The sequence below is a fragment of the Hippocampus guttulatus genome, chromosome 11 (assembly GCF_054856545.1).
Source record: "Hippocampus guttulatus isolate MCC_2025c chromosome 11, RoL_Hgut_1.0, whole genome shotgun sequence".
Lineage (NCBI taxonomy): Eukaryota > Metazoa > Chordata > Actinopteri > Syngnathiformes > Syngnathidae > Hippocampus > Hippocampus guttulatus.
Genome location: NC_141271.1, coordinates 8,576,668 through 8,595,179, shown reverse-complemented (window position 1 = coordinate 8,595,179; position 18,512 = coordinate 8,576,668). Strand labels below are relative to the sequence as shown.

General features: G+C 40.7%; 1 protein-coding gene across 1 annotated transcript in view; it reads left to right on the top strand.

Moving 5' to 3' along the window:
- clybl (citrate lyase beta like) overlaps positions 1-17,815 on the top strand; it is a 64,166-nt gene extending 46,351 nt beyond the window's left edge. Inside the window, exons 4-8 of the mRNA XM_086124433.1 lie at positions 2,187-2,288; positions 3,669-3,762; positions 5,473-5,640; positions 11,731-11,855; positions 12,847-17,815. Of these exons, the coding sequence (XP_085980559.1) occupies positions 2,187-2,288; positions 3,669-3,762; positions 5,473-5,640; positions 11,731-11,855; positions 12,847-12,942 (585 nt within the window). The 3' untranslated portion in view covers positions 12,943-17,815. The remainder of the gene's footprint in view (positions 1-2,186; positions 2,289-3,668; positions 3,763-5,472; positions 5,641-11,730; positions 11,856-12,846) is intronic.
- Positions 17,816-18,512: the final 697 nt, after the last annotated feature.

The window sequence follows — 18,512 nt, the reverse complement described above, 5'->3', positions numbered from 1 at the left end:
TTTTTTTGTCTGCAGGACAATTCTCACACAGATTCGGAGCCGTGCAGCATTCTTTGCCCCGCCACACTATTTGGTGAAGCCAAAAGAATGGCGCCCCCGTCCTGCTCCTCCTCCTCCCGTAACCTCCCCTTATCCCTTTCTCCGCTTCCCCTCTGTGAAATGAACACTTCAGCAAGCAGGAAACATTTAATCTGGCCTCCTTTTGAAGCAAAATTAATTGAAACTTGTCCCGCTATCGCTTCCTTTCTCTTGCTTTTGGCTGAATTGTCCGAAGGCCTGCTTAGAAGAGGCGTTTTTTTTTCCCACCTTTAAAAAAAATATATATATATATATATATATATACATATATATATATATATTATTTTTTTATTAAACCTAGCCCAATTGAGTCTCAATTAAAGGCCCTTAGTTGTGAAAGCCATTGACATCTAATGGCCGGTGTACACAAGAGAAGCACAATGAAAGCACCTTTTGTGGCGTGTAAATCAGCCTCTCCAAGTGCATAATAGCTGAAGACGAGAATATGGGGACGGAAACATGTAATCAGAGACACTTGGAGGCCCTTAAATGAAGTGGGCTTTTTTTTTTCCCTCCAACAATGTCCGTTGTTGTGTGTGATATCAGCGCCATTGCCCCACAATGGCCGCCATCTATCTGTCTTGTTTCTTCTGTCACAAAAATAGATTTATCTTACACCCTCTTTTCACACTCTCAGACGCACCCCCCCCCCACTTCCCCTCCGCCCGTCCCATGCCCGACTAAGCCCCCAGCGTTCACGTTGCTATGGCAGCCAGGCTCCCACCGGGTTGTGACCTCAGATGATTACAGTACAAAGCCTGCTGGGGTCTTGGAAAGGAAAAAAAAGAGCCTTTTGAAGATGAAAAGTCTTTGATGGGTTTGTATTTATGCAAATCTCTTCAGATATGATTTATCCTGGCTGTGATTGAATGGAGAGATGATTAAAATTGGCCCTATTTTGGAAATCCTTCAATGCAGGCCTCGTTCTTTCAGACAAGCGAGTAAGGGGGTACGTTTTGGGTTGCCTACCTGAGATTATCATGGAAAAAGGCGAGGGGGCGCAAAGTTTTCTCCTCCGGTTTGCAGAGGAAGGGGGGGTTCTGGCTTTGAAAAGAAATATCTGATGGAGGGAGGAGGCATTTGTGTGTTTCCAGATGATAGATTTTGGAATTTGGGCTATCCCACCGGCAGTCCCAAGGCTCGCTGTGAACTGGTCTGCTGGAAAAAAATTGGAACGCTTTGGTCTTTAAAAGAATTAACTCCGGTTTTAAGATCTGCCTAGGTGAGCTCGCATATTAGCGAGGGGGGGAAAAAAAAAGACCCCGGCAGAAGTGTCGCATTGTTGCTCCAGTGGCCCTACCGGTACTTTCATCGATAGATGTGTGTGCCTGTGTGTGTGTTTGTGCGCGCGTTTCAAAGATTTTTCAAATCTTGTTTCTTCTCACCTTGATGTGTATGCAAACACTGTGTGTATTTACATGTGCATGCCAAGTCTCTGTCGCCGTGCAGCGTTTTTGAAGACTTCACACAAAAACGAAGAAATATTCCCCGGTGATCATGTAAAATATGTCATTCTGTCTGCTTCTTTGGCGTTTGAACCTTTAGCCGTGTTTTTTCGTGTAATGGCTACTAAGCGAGCGGCGCAGGTCGTGCTGGATGCAGATGCATATCAAAATGGTGGGCTTGCCTTCTCTTCTTTTTTACTCCATGACAGATGTTGAAAGCTGTCATATCGCTTACCGAACATTTCAATTCCATTTTCCTTTTGCCTTTTTCCTTTTTTTTTTTTTTTTTTTTTTTTTTACCCGTTGAATTAATTCTCCCACAATAGCGCAGTGTGAGCTCTTTGGAGTGGGCTAATAATGCAGTGGTAAGTGCACTTAGGGTGGCAGCTGCACGGTGAGGAGCAGCAACTTTACAGTCCCTCGGAGCATGGCGCGTCTTTTAATTTATTCATTTAAGCATCTATGACAAATGAATTTGGGAATCATCAAAAGGCGGGAAGGGGTTGATGTTATCATTCCCGCTAAAATCTGCAGAGGATACAAAATGTCTGATGTATGTCTGCCGTACAAACAAAATTAATTCAGCGGAACTGCGCGGTGCCGTGTTGTTTTCCTGTTCGCGCAAACAACGAGCTAATGAGTCGCACTGCCTGTGTTCTTCAGTTCGTTGACAGGTTTCAGCGCAGCTTGAAAGGACGGCCGCTGACGGGACCTATTCGCCTGGTGACCTTTGTGGAAACGGCTGTGGGCCTGCTCAACTTTAAGGTAAATTAAAAATGACTGGAGCCCATCCTCCAATCCCCTCCCCCCGCCGAAATTTCTGTATGACACATTTTTAAGTGTGTTAGATGACTTGTCTCTCTACAATTAGAATTAAATCATGACAATTATATATTTTAAACATACAGGTATATGGTTTGACTTTTGTATTATTTTTATATCTATCATATTCTGTGGGTGTTTTTTAAGATCATAAAGCTTTTCAAGGTAAACATCAAACAATTTTGGAGATACAGGTACAAATGGTCGCAATCGGACCACAACGGAATGCATTTTTATACCAACCACTCATTGTCCGAACCGCTTCTCCTCACAAGGGGCACGGGTGTGCCAGAGCCTGTCCCAGCTGTCTTTGGGCAGCAAGCAGGGTACACCCTGAACTGGTTGCCAGCCAATCGCAGGGCACACATAGACAAACAACCATTCACACTCACAGTCACACCGAGGGACAGTTTAAAGTGTTCAATTAACCCACCATGCATATTTTTGGAATCTAGGAGGAAATAGTTCTTTCATGTTTGATCGTAGTTCTTTGAACTCACTTGGTATCAAATGTTACATTTAATTTTTCCATCTTCCCAGACTCATTTTGGGGCTTTTTTGAGTATGCTTCCCTTCAGCAGCATAACTGCTATGTGATGAATCACTAAAAATTCTGTTGCTTGTTTGGAATTGAATGCTGTGCAAAATGGAGCGCACTACATCACTGTAATCAGCAGAGGTGCGGTTGTTCTACTCTCAAGTAGTTTAAACTACAGTCTCTATCCACGTTGACCTCTGCTGACGGCACATTTTTTGAGCTCAATACGTCACTGACATGGAAACAGAAGTTCAGAGAGTTCAGACATTGTCCCATCCCAATAAATATCTCTTTTTTTTTTTTTTACTTCAGAATTGTTCATTTTCCCCTTAGTGAAAGGGCATTAGTGTCCACTCCTCGTTCTGCTGTTACACATGATTAAAAAGAGCAGATGAATTAAAAAAAATAAAACCTGATATGAAGGCTTGTCTCGAAGCATTTCTCACCATCATGAGATTTTTCAAAACTTAAAAAGGGAGACGTCCTGGCACTGTCCCTTCATGTTTGTACCCACCAGCGGCTTACTGAGTTGTCTAGTATTCTAATTTTCACCCTTGATAGAGAGTCAAGGCGAGGGAAAAGCTTTGCGTTCATTATCATATTTAATAAGACTGAATGTACTTTTGTAATGCGTGGGGGGGTTTTTTGGTGTTCTTTTTGAAGGCAAATCACAAAGCCAGACTGTTTGAAGTTGAAACACTGGGGTATAATTAGATTCAAGATTTACTCTGCCGTTTCGCCCACTAACTGGCGGCCTGTAACGCACCTGCCTTGCTTCTCTCCAGGCGGTATGCGAGGAAATCCGTCGACTCGCATCTGAGGCGGGCCTCCATCATGACGGTGTGGTGTTCGGTTCCGATGACTTTTGCGCCAGTATAGGTACCTATCACGCCACTTTCCTGTGTTCATCGTGGTTCCATTTTTGTGCATTAATTGCAGTCATTACAGGTGAGGTGCAACACTGATGGAATGTGACACACGTAAATAGATACCCCTTTTTTTTTTTCTGTAAACTGTTTGCATTTCAAACCAATTTCCACAGGAATGATTGGAACCAGAATCAAGCCACAAAACTGTTGACATTATGTAAAACCTTTTACCAATCAGACATTTTTTATTGAACATTTAACAACTGTTGTCTATGGTGTCATTTTAGTTTCAGTCTGTCAATGTCATTTGTGCAATTTCGAACTTTAAAATAAGAGCAACAAGCAAAAGTGCAGTGTGTTGTGACTGACAGCTGGGTTTATTTCCCGGATGGAGTGATGGACGGGTGGCGGATGGATTGATACTATAGATACTAGAGGTAGGTTGGTAGGTAGATAATATAGACACGTTGTGACGATGAATGTGCCCACACGTCCTGCGTAAAACCCTCCAACGTGCACTTGTGTAAATTCCATCAGTTTTTTATTTAAAAAGAAAAGAACAAAAAAGTTTAAAATGTCATAAATTTCATTCACTTCATGATTGTGTCACACTTCGTGTTGATTCTTCACCCCCCACCCCCCAAATAAAATCACATTTTAGTGTATATCTTTGTTTGAAACCTGAAATGTGGCTAAAGGTCAACTAGGTTAAAAGGGGGCTTATACTTTTGCAGAGCACTGTATATGCACCCTGTCAATAATAGCCATTACCTGCTATACCCGAGTGTGTTCGTAGTGTTTTGCATGTTGTTCAGTGGCGCCATAAGAAACAATGATTGCAAATAGTAAAACAAAATAAAAAGATGCTGTCATATGATAGATACCCTCTTAACATTTCTGCCTGGTCCCTCAAGTATGCATGGCGAGAAACAGCTCTGCATACAGTACGTGAATCACTGTGTCTGTGTTAAAGTTAACAAGATGGTCGATACCAGGTTCTAAAGCTAGGTTCAGACCGAGCCCCACCTCCTGTCTGCTCGAAGCAACTCCGGTGTAATCACCAAGTTTGAACATCGCTTATAAATCTGGTGACCTGTGGATGTGTTCATTCTTTGGCTGCTAAATGCTATCTAGCTTGGTTGACAGTTCAACAGCTGTCAACAAGTCAATATACTCACCAGATATGCCACCTTCCTCGCTCCCTTTTCTCAAAGCCTGCTCCTTTTTGGCTCAGTCCCAGCTGCAACTGGAAGCTGACTTTGTTTATCTCGTCATGCTGTATGTGTCTCTTTGTGATGCTGCCTGCGATGTAGTAAATACAATCCAATACAAGATGCTCATATAAAATTCTGCCTTTACAGGTACCTGTATTCCAATTCAAACATTAATTTGTCACTGTGGTAATAGTTTATAGTGGTGTACAACTGCACTGCATCAAACTTAAGAAACATGTCTAATATTATTGGTAGTGGAGTGTAAGATAAACTATATTAATGTCTGGATTCTCTAAAAGCAAAATGGGTTTGTTTACTTTCCTGTCATGCACCCCTGCGTGAGAGCAGCATTTGTTTCCGGTGATACTGTATATGTTCCAGACTTCCTCACTCATCGCCCCTCGCTATCCTCACTTCCTGTGCACCCCTTGGCTTCCTTTCGCATTAGCTCGGCTCCCTTTCACACCTTGACACGTGACCCGCGTGCTGTGTGTGTTTACCCAAAGGGGCCACACGGACCAAGGATGCCAAGGAGCTGCTGTACGCCAGGCAGAAAGTGGTCACCACCGCCAAGGCTTTCGGGCTGCAGGCGATCGACCTGGTGTACATTGACTACAAAGACGTGGAGGGGCTGAGGCAGCAGGCCCGGGAAGGAGCTCTCATGGGCTTCACAGGTAAAGCTCATGCTGTTGTGCACTTTATTTTTAATTACCGTTAATTTATTTTTGGGGGGAATGAGAACACTAGATTCCAGAAGATACCCCCCCCCCCAGAATAATGTAATGGCAACAATTTTTATTATTTAAAAAAATATATATATTTATATATTAGATATGTATATATATATATATATATATATATATATATATATATATATATATATATATATATATATATCAAGCCACATTGACCTGTCTATTACAGTCTACTGCTCAGAGCTCCCCAGTTTTACCCCATGATAACATTAATGCTGCATATTTGGTTCACACACACACACACACATTGACAAAAGAGGGGAAAAAAAGCACAGTGATGGGAATGCAGATAAAGACATGCTCATTTTTCCAATCTTGGAAACATCAGTCCACTCACTTTCCAGCAGTCTATTGTATTACAGACAAATTTTGTGTTGCATTTTTTAGAATTATCTTTTTATATATTTTTTTTCCATTGCAACATTGTGCTTGACCATAAGGGGTGGATTAAACTTTAATGTAGGTAATCTGAGGCTCGGCACTAAACCTTAAAAAAAAAAAAAAAATTAAGTCTCAGATTAATTATTATTAAGTCTACAATTAATATGTAAATGTATTATTATTTCCAATACACTCATAGAGGGGTGATGAATATTTTGGACAGTTCAAAACATTTCCATGGACATACAGTGTCCACTAAACCGGTACTGCAAATGGGACAAAATAGCCTCTGTTTTTCTTTTTTTTAATCATGAACAATCAAGCTGCAAGGTTGTTCTCTGCTCTGAATTTTGATGTACATGTTGGTGAAAAACGCAGGTGTGATTAAAGTGAGCTATCAGCCGAGAGTGAAGACGACGTTAACTGGGCGCTCTGCGTGTCTGTAGCCAAGCAACCACCTTGAGCGCGTGTGCGCAACACACGCCGGCAGGACAGTCCACATCCAGGCATATTCCATTCATTCTCCCCACCCGTCCTGCGGTACATATTTATTCTGGTGTTTTCTCTCCTAAGGGACTCTTGAAGCAATATACACTCAAGAGCCACTTCATTAGGCATGCACAATCTATTAAAATCTTATCCAAACACTCTGTCTTCACAAAGATCTTATTCATGCTTAGTTTTGACACAGAGACATCATTAAACTGTATTACTGTAGATCACACTGAGAGCTGTGCCTGCAATTATTTATTAGCACCATCATAAAAATATAAAGCGCTCCCAATATGGTTACAAAATAAACTGCCAACCATGATAATGAACACGCTGTTAGATTAATAACTCTCTGGCTGTGTTAATTAAAACGGAAGAGTATTCTGTTTTTGAGAGCAGATGATTTGCTGTTTTCTCAGCTCTCGTTGGAATTGCAAAAGTCCAATTTGGTGCGCATACAGGATTTTATTTGATTACATGTTTTTCATCATTGATATTTAAGTTTTAAAGTTTTAACATTCCTACTTCTCTATGAATTATTTTTCAACATTTTCCCCCTGATTACATGATGTAATTATACTTGATGAAATACCAGTCTCAGATGCCTGATTCATGCATGTGAATGAAAGCTCCCAATTTACAAAACTGTAGCCAGACATTTGGTTTGAAAACTATTTCTAGTCCTTAAGCAGCAGAGCATTGCAGCCAAAAGCTTGCACAAACAGTACCTAATTGATCTTTGCGCAATCCACGCCACCATGAACGCAGAGCACAGAAAATGCTCCCACCCAAAATCCTGTAATTGGTGAGGAATTGGATTGATACAGCTGCCTTCATGTTACAGTGTATGTACTGTGAAGTACCACGTTTCACATCTCTCTGATCTCTATTCAAGACATTTTTTTGCCTGGTTGAGTTGACAAAATTCTCTGCCCATCACTCGCCTGACAGCGTTTTGCCAAATAGCCATCATCCAATGAAGTGACTGCACCACATGGCAGCCCGTGATTGGCCGCTGGGCATGCATGATTCATTTTGGGAGGAGGCGTGTGTGGGCGTTGAGCACCGACTTTGGGGTTGCTCGCAATCTGTTTGAAACTGAGGGTACCTGAGTCCCACCGCCTATGCTGTCACTTCCATACACACGTCTACACTCTCTCATGTAACACTGCCAACCAAAGATCGCCACATTCTTAAAACACACACCTTAATTCAGTAATTCACACTCGTTGCCGCACACTTGCATTGAAAATGTTACACTTGCACTGACTAGCAAAAACAGATTTCTTTGATTTATTGTGTATGCACACCCAGGCAAGCGTGACACAAGATTCTCACAGATATGCCTAGCTTCCTCCTGACCTCCAAAGTTGTTTTAGGGCTACACAAATTGAAGAAATTAAATAGGAATGCTTCAATTAAAGTAACTCAAAATAACTTTTTTTTTACAAATGTTATATGGCAAAGGACCTCTAATTCTTCAAAATGTCATCTTGCAATGGAATTTGCAAATTGAAATTTAGTAGTCATAATTTCTACCTCACCAACTGCCAGAGGTTAGCTTGGATAGGCTCGGGCATGCCCGTAACCCTTGTGAGGATAAGCAGTTCAGATAATGGATGGATGTATGAATAATAAAAAATTTGCAAGAATAACATTGGATGTTTATGAATTCAATGTACATTTTACAAGAATTAGTAGTATTTGTTATAATATACCAAAAAAATCATCATTTCCTGAGTGTACAGTTGTTGTAGCGTAAAGCATTACCATCAGAAAAGTTCATTTGAAAGACAAAAAGTTGTAGTGTAATGACAAAATGCGGTGTCGTTTTGTGAGAATACTTATTGCTTGAAGAAAAAAGTTGTCAATCTGCGAGAATAAATTTCTAGGTTTAGTTGGAATTTTGTAAGGATCAAGTTGTTGTGTTGCCAGAAAGCTGTATTTTACAACAATGGTCCTAATATCAAAAAAGCTCTTTTGCCAATATAATGTCCATAAATGGGCTCCTCAGTTTATGACTGTTCCATTCCAATGGCGGCGCCGGAATCCGAATTTGTATGAAGCACTGGTAGTCGTAATTACACTACATATTTTCATCAAATACATCTTGGCCATAAATATAAAATAATGAACTGAAAAACACTTAGTATGATGATAACTAAGCATGTCACGTGCTGCGTGATGACGAATTGTCGCGCCACTCGCCAATCGTAAATGTCATGTTGAGATCATTTGGAATCCCAGGACGCCACTCTATGAGAAAATAAAAGGGTAAGATAAAAAATATTCATAAGGAGTTGAGAGTAAAGTTGCCATTTTACGAAAACAAATTCAGTACGGTTAAAAAAAAAAGGCTTGACTAGAGCAAGTTACAATTTCCCACGGATAGTCGTATCTCAAGGGGAAAAAAAGATGATCTAAGATCATTTTACAACTACTTTTTAAAACCAAAAAAAAAAATCTTTACATAATGACTTATTTGTCAACACTCATTCTTGGTTTTCATTTTTTTAAGCAGGGCCCTGATACTCCTTCGTAAATGACTCCTCAGCTAGCCAACAAGTGTGTGAATGTGGTTAGCCCCTCAGCGGAGCACGCGTGCGCATACACACATGCACAGAGCGGCTTTCACGCACTTGTCTTCACATCCATGCAAACGCGAAATGAGTGTTTTTAAAATAAATGTCTAGTCGCGCACAAAGGCGTTGACGGGTTGCAGCCTAATTAACGATGTCAGGAGACGTTCAACAGCCTGTAACTGCAGTATGTGTGTGTGAGTGTGAGAGCGTGGATACAGTACACGTGTGTATTAGTGGGGGTTAACCGGGGTGAGGGCAGCTTGAATGGTGGGAGTGGGCCCCTCTCCTCCCACCTTTGCGCCACTCACTCCTGTTTGGTTTGCTTCCTTCAGCTTGGCCCACCTTTTTTTTTTTTTTAGGGGGACGGGATTTGTCGTCCGCCACCAGACATTTCATAACCGGTGTTAACTTATCAAGACAAGTCTGATCTGCGAATGTACACAGGATTAAGTCTGTGGCGTTTGCCGTATTTAACCGGGAGGTGATTTGGGGGGTGGATGTGGGTATAGCAAATATTGAGAGAGGATTGTCTTGATGTTTCAGACAGACTTGTCATTTGTTCTCTAGTGAAAGATTTCAATGTGGCTGTGACTTTCAGGTGAATCAATCTGACAAACGGGGGTTGTTAATTATTGGAGTTGTCATAAACGAATGTAGTTCAAAGTCTAAAAGAGTGTTTACAAATGAAGTTGTAGGTTTACCATGTTAGTTGGAGTATCATAAGAAGTTGTGAGCAGTCGTCATTGTGCAAGGGAAATAAAGTTATGCTTTTAGTATTCTATTTTTCTGAGAATAATATTGTAGTTTCTTGAAAAGAATATCGTCGTGTGATGATAGGGGCTGAGGGGGAGGATTTTATGACAAAGAAAGTGAACTCATACTTTCAAAAGAATCAAGTTGTAGTATTATGGGAGCGGGCTAAAATGTTCCTTTTTGTTTTCAAATGTTATTTTTTATGAAAACATTCTACGAGCAGAATGCTGGTGTTGTCACCAAAATTCTCAATTGTCTCATTGGTGCTATTTTTGGGAGATGGAAAAATATATATTTGTATTTTTACAAGAAATAACACATTTTTATTTTAGTATTGTTTTGTGTTTTTTGTTATTGTAAAGTGTCCTTGGGTGTCTTGAAAGGCGCTTGTAAATAAAATGTATTATTATTATTATTATTTTCAAGGACCAAAGTCATTCTATTATGAGAAAGGAAAAGATTCCACTGACACCCTAATTGTTTTTATACTATTTCTGCAATATTTTCTTTTCCATTGTTCTTGTTCTCTCTCAATTTATATTGTGTGTGTAACTGATTTTAGTATGTTTCAAGACCATATAAAAAAAAAATTAAAGTGCATAAATGTTTCAAAATCATAATTTAAAAAGGCTATTTCCAGAACACAGATTTCACGAATTGTGGGGAACATGAGCTCCATGATGGAGGGCGATGAGGGATAGTTGTATTTGTCAAATTGATAGTCCTGCGAGGGGAAAAACAAAATCTTGTCTGTTTTGGATTGTGGAATAGTAGAGGAATGCGAGTTGGAATTATGCTCAAGAATAAGGAATTCCACCTTGTAAATTATTGATAGCGTTCTTTTGTCCATTATTGTATTGTGCGGGTGTGAGTATAATTTGCATGTCATCACTATCATCTAACTCTGAGAAGCGTGCAAGCTTTAAAAATTCATGGGTTTCAAATTTCCCCTCCCTCGTTGCTGTAACACACCATTATTTTCTCTGTTCTGCCTCTTTTTGGGATTTATTGAAAAACAAATGATTTCAAATGACAGTAAATTAATGGGTATCTGAAAGCGATAAGTGCTCTAAGTGTAATATTTATCTTCATGTTGCAGTTTCATGAGAGGGAAATGATGCGTGAATTAATGTGACACCTCGTTGCACACAGCCTTTCTGCAGAAACACGCTCAAATATATTATAATCAAGGTTATTGAAGAGTGGGGCACAAAAAAAAAACAGACTCAAGCTCCCGATGTCAAATTTTCTGCTGCCTCGGTTGTTTTAAATGCACGCGTTGTGCTTCTGTAAAGTGTTTGGCTGTAAGTGTGGGGCGGTGGGGTGCTCTCGTTAATGATGCGCACAGTCCTCCGGGGTCTGGTGCTGGCCCTCCTCAGACGCCTTGACTATAAACACACACAATTAACTTTTCCTCTGCCGGCCAAATGATTCTCTCCGTGTGTTGTCGCCATTATTTTTTTGCGCCTAAGTTGCCTCGTCTCCCCCCAACCCCCACCCCTCACCTGGAATTGTACTTTATTTTGTCAGATTTCTTTGCTTTCAAGATAAAAGGTCATTTGGTTTTGTTTTGACCTTTACACACTATAACACAAATACAGCTTCAATGTCTTTATTCCCTCTTTTTGATTTCTTTTTCAGAATTATTACCATGCTATTTTTTTTAATCCAAAAATATGTTATGCGTAACCCAAATTAAGCTTATTTTTCTTTTAAATTGTACAAGTGTATGTGATCATATCTACAAGTGTATGGAAGTTTTTGAAAATGTAAAACACTGCTCTTGTTTCTGTGCATTTAGGTAAGCAGGTCATCCACCCCGGGCAGGTCCAGGCCGTGCAGGAAGAATTCTCTCCCAGCCAGCAGAGGGTCCAGTGGGCTCAAGAGCTCATTGCTGCATTCGAGCTACACCAGAAAGAAGGAAAGGTAACTTTTTATTTTTTAATCAAATTTTTTTTTGCCAGGTTTGTTTATTCTTCATCAACATAACTGGAGCATATGTGTCTACTTTTACAATGGCTTAGCCAAAAAGAAGCCACTGTGCCTCTCTTCCACCCCCCCCCCCCCCTTTGGGCCGACACGTCCATTAAGTCACTGAAGCTGCAACCTCATTTGAAGCTCAGTTGAACTCCTAAACGCAGCAATTTAAATGCTCTTTCCAAAGCGATAAGCAAAGTAAGCATTCATAAATAAAGGGACATACAAAAGTGTGACACAAGTGTACTCTTGTATGTTCCCTCTCGCACACTTCCGTAGCTCGCCATAATGCAAAGTGTACACCCATGGGTGACTCTCAGAGACAGCATAGGAAGAGGCGGAGGTATGGGGGGGAAGTCCACAGGCCAATTAAGTGTACAATATTATTGTTCCTAATTTAGTGCATGGTTGGATCCTATGTATCCAGCTCGGTAGGCTATCTGCTGAGGTAATGGACAATCTGCCTACAACTCTCTCTCTCGCTCTCTCTCGCAGCCCACCAGCACAGCTCTTAGCCTGAATGGCCCCGGGGATTCATATAGGCTTGCCCATCCTTTTTTTAACGTGCGTCTATGTCAGCGTGTGTACCTGCAAGAGGTTGAGAGAACTTGGTTGTTTTTATTACAGCATGACAGGTGCTTCCAGCTTTAGATTGATTTTTTTTTCTCTAATTTGTTTGTTTACCAAATCACGCCACCGCCACCCCCGCTCTCATGATGTGTACTTTTTAGATTTTTTTTCCAAAATATCACTTTCCTACAAATTAAAGTGTATGACATTTCGTATGGCATCCAACAAAATTGCCACGGCCTCGCCGTACTATAAATAAATATATTAAATAATTCACAAAAAAAACGTCTTACTTTACTGCAATTATCCCACACTCAATCCATGAAAGTTTATCGTGCATTTTTTGTCTATCTTTCTTTCACCTTCCCAGGGTGCGTTCACGTTCCACGGTAGCATGATTGACATGCCGTCGCTGAAGCAAGCGCAGAACATCGTCACGCTCTCTGCGGCCGTGCCACAGAAATAATGTGGCCGCCAGGGACCAAATACAAAGAGCTGTTGGTGGGGTGCTGGGGGCCTGAATTGAAACAGTTTTGTTTCAATTCAGATTGATTTTTTTGAAACAGTTTTGTTTCAATTCAGTTTTATTTTTTGGGGGATGAGGGGCGAAAAAAGGTATGACCCATCGTACTTTAGGACAACCTGGTCTCCCAGGGGCTTCTGGTGGAGGGACGCCATCTTTCCGTCGTCACGTGCCTACTCCTTCACTCTGCTCAAGGTCATCATGAAAGCACCTTGATGGTTGGAGCTGCTGGGCGAAAAGGGTAAACAAACACTATTTTGATATGCGGGAGATCCATTCACCGTACCCCCCTCCCCCCTCCCGCCTTATTCAGGGGCCGGCTCATGAACGCGGAACAACGTGAATTCGCCATTTAGCGTCTTTGTGTGGGTCCCTTGAGCAAAAGTCATGCGGCTCCTTGCTCGGGCAGCCTGCGGGTCTAACTGTGGCCAAATATAATAAAAGCTGCCTGATCTCTCATTTAAGGTGAAGCCACTTTATTCCAAGCGGGTGCCTCTTGCAGTATTCGGGGCCCCGGTGGTGTTGCATGTCCTGCTATCATGCTACAATATGTCTGCGTGGAATTGCACGCAGGCAAACCACGGTGCTCGAGGAGCGCTGTTGCCCCAGCACAGCCCATCCTAGCTTTTGTCTTCTCCGGAGGATAATTGAGGGGGGGTGTCGCGAGTGCTTTATGGTGCCATTGGTGACCATGGCAATGAAAAGCTCGCTTTACACCCCACCTCATCCACTCATCTTCCCCTCGCTTTCTTGCCACTGTATGATGTATTGTGTCTGCAGACAGGCCCGCGTCTGCGCCAGGACGGGACCGGACAAAAAAAAAACAAAAAAAAAAAAAGACCGGACAGCGCCCAAGCCAAAGGCCCCAACAGTAAGCTGTCTGTCTGGCATTCGGCCACATTATTCCTCCCCGCTCCCGCTTCACTTTTTGCTGTCGTCTATTCACCAGCGTTTGTGTTTGTTTGTTTTCACGACTGATGCAGAGGTCGGCGGACAAAACTGCTGCTCCTATTTGTGGCTTTCATTAAGTGAATCCGCACACATGTCCCAACAGTTGGTGTGAGGAAAATATGGAGACACAAATTGTGGGTGATTTTAGTAGTTTGTTATCATTTTACAAGACACTAGCACTAAAGAGTTGAAGCCATTGTTAAAATGTGATTTGTTTGCCAAATGTGTTGCCTTTATGTTTCAAAATTCCAGGTATGAAGCGTAACATTTCAGCAATGTTTCTAGAAAAAAAAACATAGTTTTAAGGTTGTATGAGTTCCGGATAAATTATTCAATCATCATTTTGTAGATAATTTTAGAGATGAACATAACAATCCTTTTATAGGATCCTTGACAAAAAAATAGTTGTTAAAACATTTCTAATTTGATAAATATATATGCAGCCATGGAAAAATGTATATATTTAAGCGCACGCTGCAGTTTCCTGTTCATTTTAAATGCCTTGTATCACTAACGGTACATTTGTTCGGACCGATATATCAATGACAACAAAGACAGCTTAAGAGTTGCATTTAAGAGGTGATTGAGACATTTTCCAAAGGTATTCTTGATAATCATCAAAATCACTTTACAAGTTCTTAGATCAATAGCTATGACATTGTACTGCCAAAAACGGCTCCGTGTTTTGTTGTGCGTCAGGACTTGGTGCACTTTTAGTGGCACCAGACTTTAACATGAACAAGAACAAGTGTGCAGTCTCATTTTTTTTTTTTTCCAGAGCTGTATATATCTGCCTCGAAACTGCATGCCATTCATGTTTATAGAATATATTTGTCACTTGGGAAATTGTCCATCAGAATTTAGATTCAACATTCTGCATGATTTCCTACTAAATTCACCTTAGCAAATATTTTCCCTCTTTGCATTTTTTCTTCTTTGTGGCAAAATGCGCTGATTTCATTACATTTAAATATTTTGCACCTTTTTTATCCTGGAATCAGTGTTGAGTGGTGGTTCAGAGATACTCATGTTTGTGGGACCTTGACCGGAAAATAATACAAGGCCTATTTTTAGTGGAATGTCACACTAAAATCTATTGCTTGTTGGAATGTCAATTTACACGCCAGGAAAAGCAAGCTTTCACTTTAGTTGTCATATTCGTGAAATGTTTTTCCTCTACCCCTCTCCCTCCTACTGAGTTCATGACTGTGGAGTTGAGCTGTTTGGAAATGACCGTGTGGACAAAGGCACAAGAAAATAGTAGTTGGTTTCATTATTTTTTTTTTGTGATTTCCTAAAAAAAAAAAAAGGTGTGTCTCATCTCAATTTTAGAAGAATACTGACATTTTGCAGGGTGTCCTCAATTGTAAATTCCACTTTATAAACCCAGCTCAAAAGCAGCAATCTGCACAACCCTTTTTTTAATGGAAAAAAAAATATTGGAGAGCAACATGTCATTATTCATTTGTTTATTTTGTAACCCGCTTCGCAGTTGGAGTGATGCTCGTGGTTGTAAATGTGTCCACCCTGAGTATAATCTGGGGTTTTTTTATGATGACTGAACTTTTGCCCAAACATGCCAGTTGTCAACAGGTGTCCCATGCCGAGAGGAAGGAAGGAGCTATAAACGGGAATGGTGGAAATAATGACTTCAGTATTTCTCCCCTTCCCCCTCAGTCTCCCCCCCCCCCCGAAAAAAACCCGCTCGTGTTCATGTCACACCCTTTTTATCTTTTTATTCGGATTTTCGCTCCACAAAAACGAGACTCCGATGACATCTCTGTAGATTAGACGGATCCCTGCGCGTGTCTCCGCACTGTGTAATGCTACGTGACGTGTCTATTATGCGTGGAACTGATATGATCTCCCATCCCGCTCGGCTGCTTTATTTAAACTCGTGTCGTCGGCGTTTCCCCGAGAGAGTAAATTACAATTAACACGATTAGAAGCTCGCCCAATTTGCGGCGGGAATCAATTAGGCTGCGAGCAGGGTTTGGTGAAGTGTTGCCTGAGATCGCTTTCACAAATGACGAGCCGAGGGGGCGACCTGAGCAAGTGCGTGCATTTATGCAAAACGTCGTCGGAGGAGAATTAAAACGTCGCGTTTTACATATTTCCCCATTAATCTTAATGGGGACCGTGTGGCAGGCAAATGTCTGTGCTTTTATTCTAATCCCCCCTCCCCGCCCGGGGATTCTCCCAAATAATTGCTTGATGTTTTAATAGACTTCTAATGACAATATATGAGCAGCTAACTGCAGCTGAACGTCGTTCTACATGAGGGTCAAAAATTTGTGTGACCTGATCAATCAGGATTAACGTTTCAATGTTTTGCATAATGTCTCAATAAGGTAATTTGGTGGATGGATGACATTTACTGTATAATTCTTCAAAAAAAGGGTGGGGGTATCCATTTCAAGTGTAATAGTGCTTAACTTGTTCTATGATTTCGACTAAATTCTCAATAGGATGATGTTGATGTTTCTGAGCCTGACCTTGCACAAATGCTTTTAGCCCAAAAAGAAGATCTGAGTGGATCCTTTAGAGGACAAATTTGATTTAAAATCAAACATGCACTTGTACTAAATGTTGTTGTGGAGAAATCTCTGTTGGAAAAATAAAAGCGATTCAGTCCTCATTAATCACCCAGGGAAAGTAGAATGTCAGTTTTCAAAATAGAATAGAGGTAAAATGCCGTTGTTTCCTGCTCTACGTGACACATGATAATCTAATTCATTTAATCCAAATCAATAATGGAAAATGGAACACAAAATTCAGTTGAAGGAAAAAGAGTTGTATATTTTAGAAAATTTAAATAGTCTATCATGTTTTACAACAGATCTTTTTTTTTTTTTTACATGGTTATGTGCTTTATTTCTGCTAGCATAATATGCGAATTCAAGCCATGACTGACTTCGTTCAATAAATTATGTCAGATTCTGGTGGGCACCAAGCACTTTATTTTTTACAGTCAAATTCTGAGTGGTGCAAAATGAAAATAAGCTTCCCTTTCAAGGCAGATGTACAAACAGCCCTCCTGCTGATGAGGCTGAATGGGGCTCTTTAGAAGGCCCCCGAAAGAGATCATGGGGTTGCCTGTCCAGAAATACAAATTTAAGTTGTAGCATGAAATTCTAAATAAGAATAATTCATTTTAGCATCACGTTTTATACAGGTCTCAAGTCAGCTGGACCCCCATGTCATCCAAAATCCACCCCTTTCTGTGTAGACACCTTCTACTTCTGGGGCCATATCAAAGTATAAACAGGCACTAGCGGAGCACACTAGAATCTGGAAGGGGGAGTGTTGAGTGAGTGGGACATGCAATGGGTAACTTGAACCTTTGTTGTTGTTGGGGGGGTTTTTTTGTTTGTTTTGTTTTTTAAACTTAAATGTCCACCTGTCATGTGACATTTTTCGTCCAATTTTATTTTTCCCAATATTTTGTTGAGCATTCAAACAGTTTTTGGTGCATCAAATGTCTTATTACATTCATATCTGCAGTTTACACACTTTAAAATCTCATAGGAAAGTTGGAAAAAAAGACATGAGTGCTCATGATATAGCAATACATATGATTATGATTGTTGTTTTTTAATACAGTACATACGTTTAAGATTGACTTGTTAGAATCTGAAATGGTCCCTGATTGTGGAAAAGTTCAAAGTTCTCCATTCTTGTCTCTTGTCGTGTTATTAGGAATGGTTCCACACTCTAGTGATAGCCAATGCAACAGTTCTGCTTTTATAAACACACTCATTATAGAATTAATATAGGGTAGCATCACTTGTTGATCTTGAGCTGTTTGTGTGGAGCTGCAGTGAATTACATGTTGTGAACAATAAAAACACCTCGTATGATGCTATGCATGCACTACGATTATTCTTTACGTTGCCTCAAGGTGGACATTCACTCGATGTGTCTGACTTTGCGTCCAGTGAGTGAGGGGTTTTTTTCGGGGGGGGGGGGGGGTTGTTTGTTTGTTTTGTTGTTGTTTTTTTGCCAACCCAGAGAAGTCAAAAGTTTTTGTTAGAGGCCAATACAGTACAGGAAAAATACAATTACAGGGCCCCTTGTTAAAACTTGTACCCACTCTCTAAGGCAACTATGTCAACATCATGTCAAATCAACAGTTGGTTATCCTATACGTCACCTTCATACTTGGACGTTATATTTAAGATAACAAATAATTGCATTTGTAATCCTTTAAATTACAATTTGACTATCTTTTCCTGAAAGGGACCATTTGAGTTTTTGTAAAGTCTTCCAAGGGCCATTCTTAGCATCTTGATGTTTACTTTGTTTTCAGATTTGCTTGGCAGCCCAGATCAAGTGCTCTAATTTATGACAGATGGCCCACGAGCCTTACCTTGCCTGGCCTTCATGTCTTGCATGTCTTTGTGTTTGGTTTTGCTTTGTAGTGTTTTATGTAGTGTATCAGAGGTGGACAGAGTGGATGGCGACGTGTTGGTCACGCTCAGGACTCGAACACGACACTCAGTTAATCCAATTAAAAAGACGATAACCCTGCACTTGGGTATTGTTCTCCTCTCTCTTCGCCC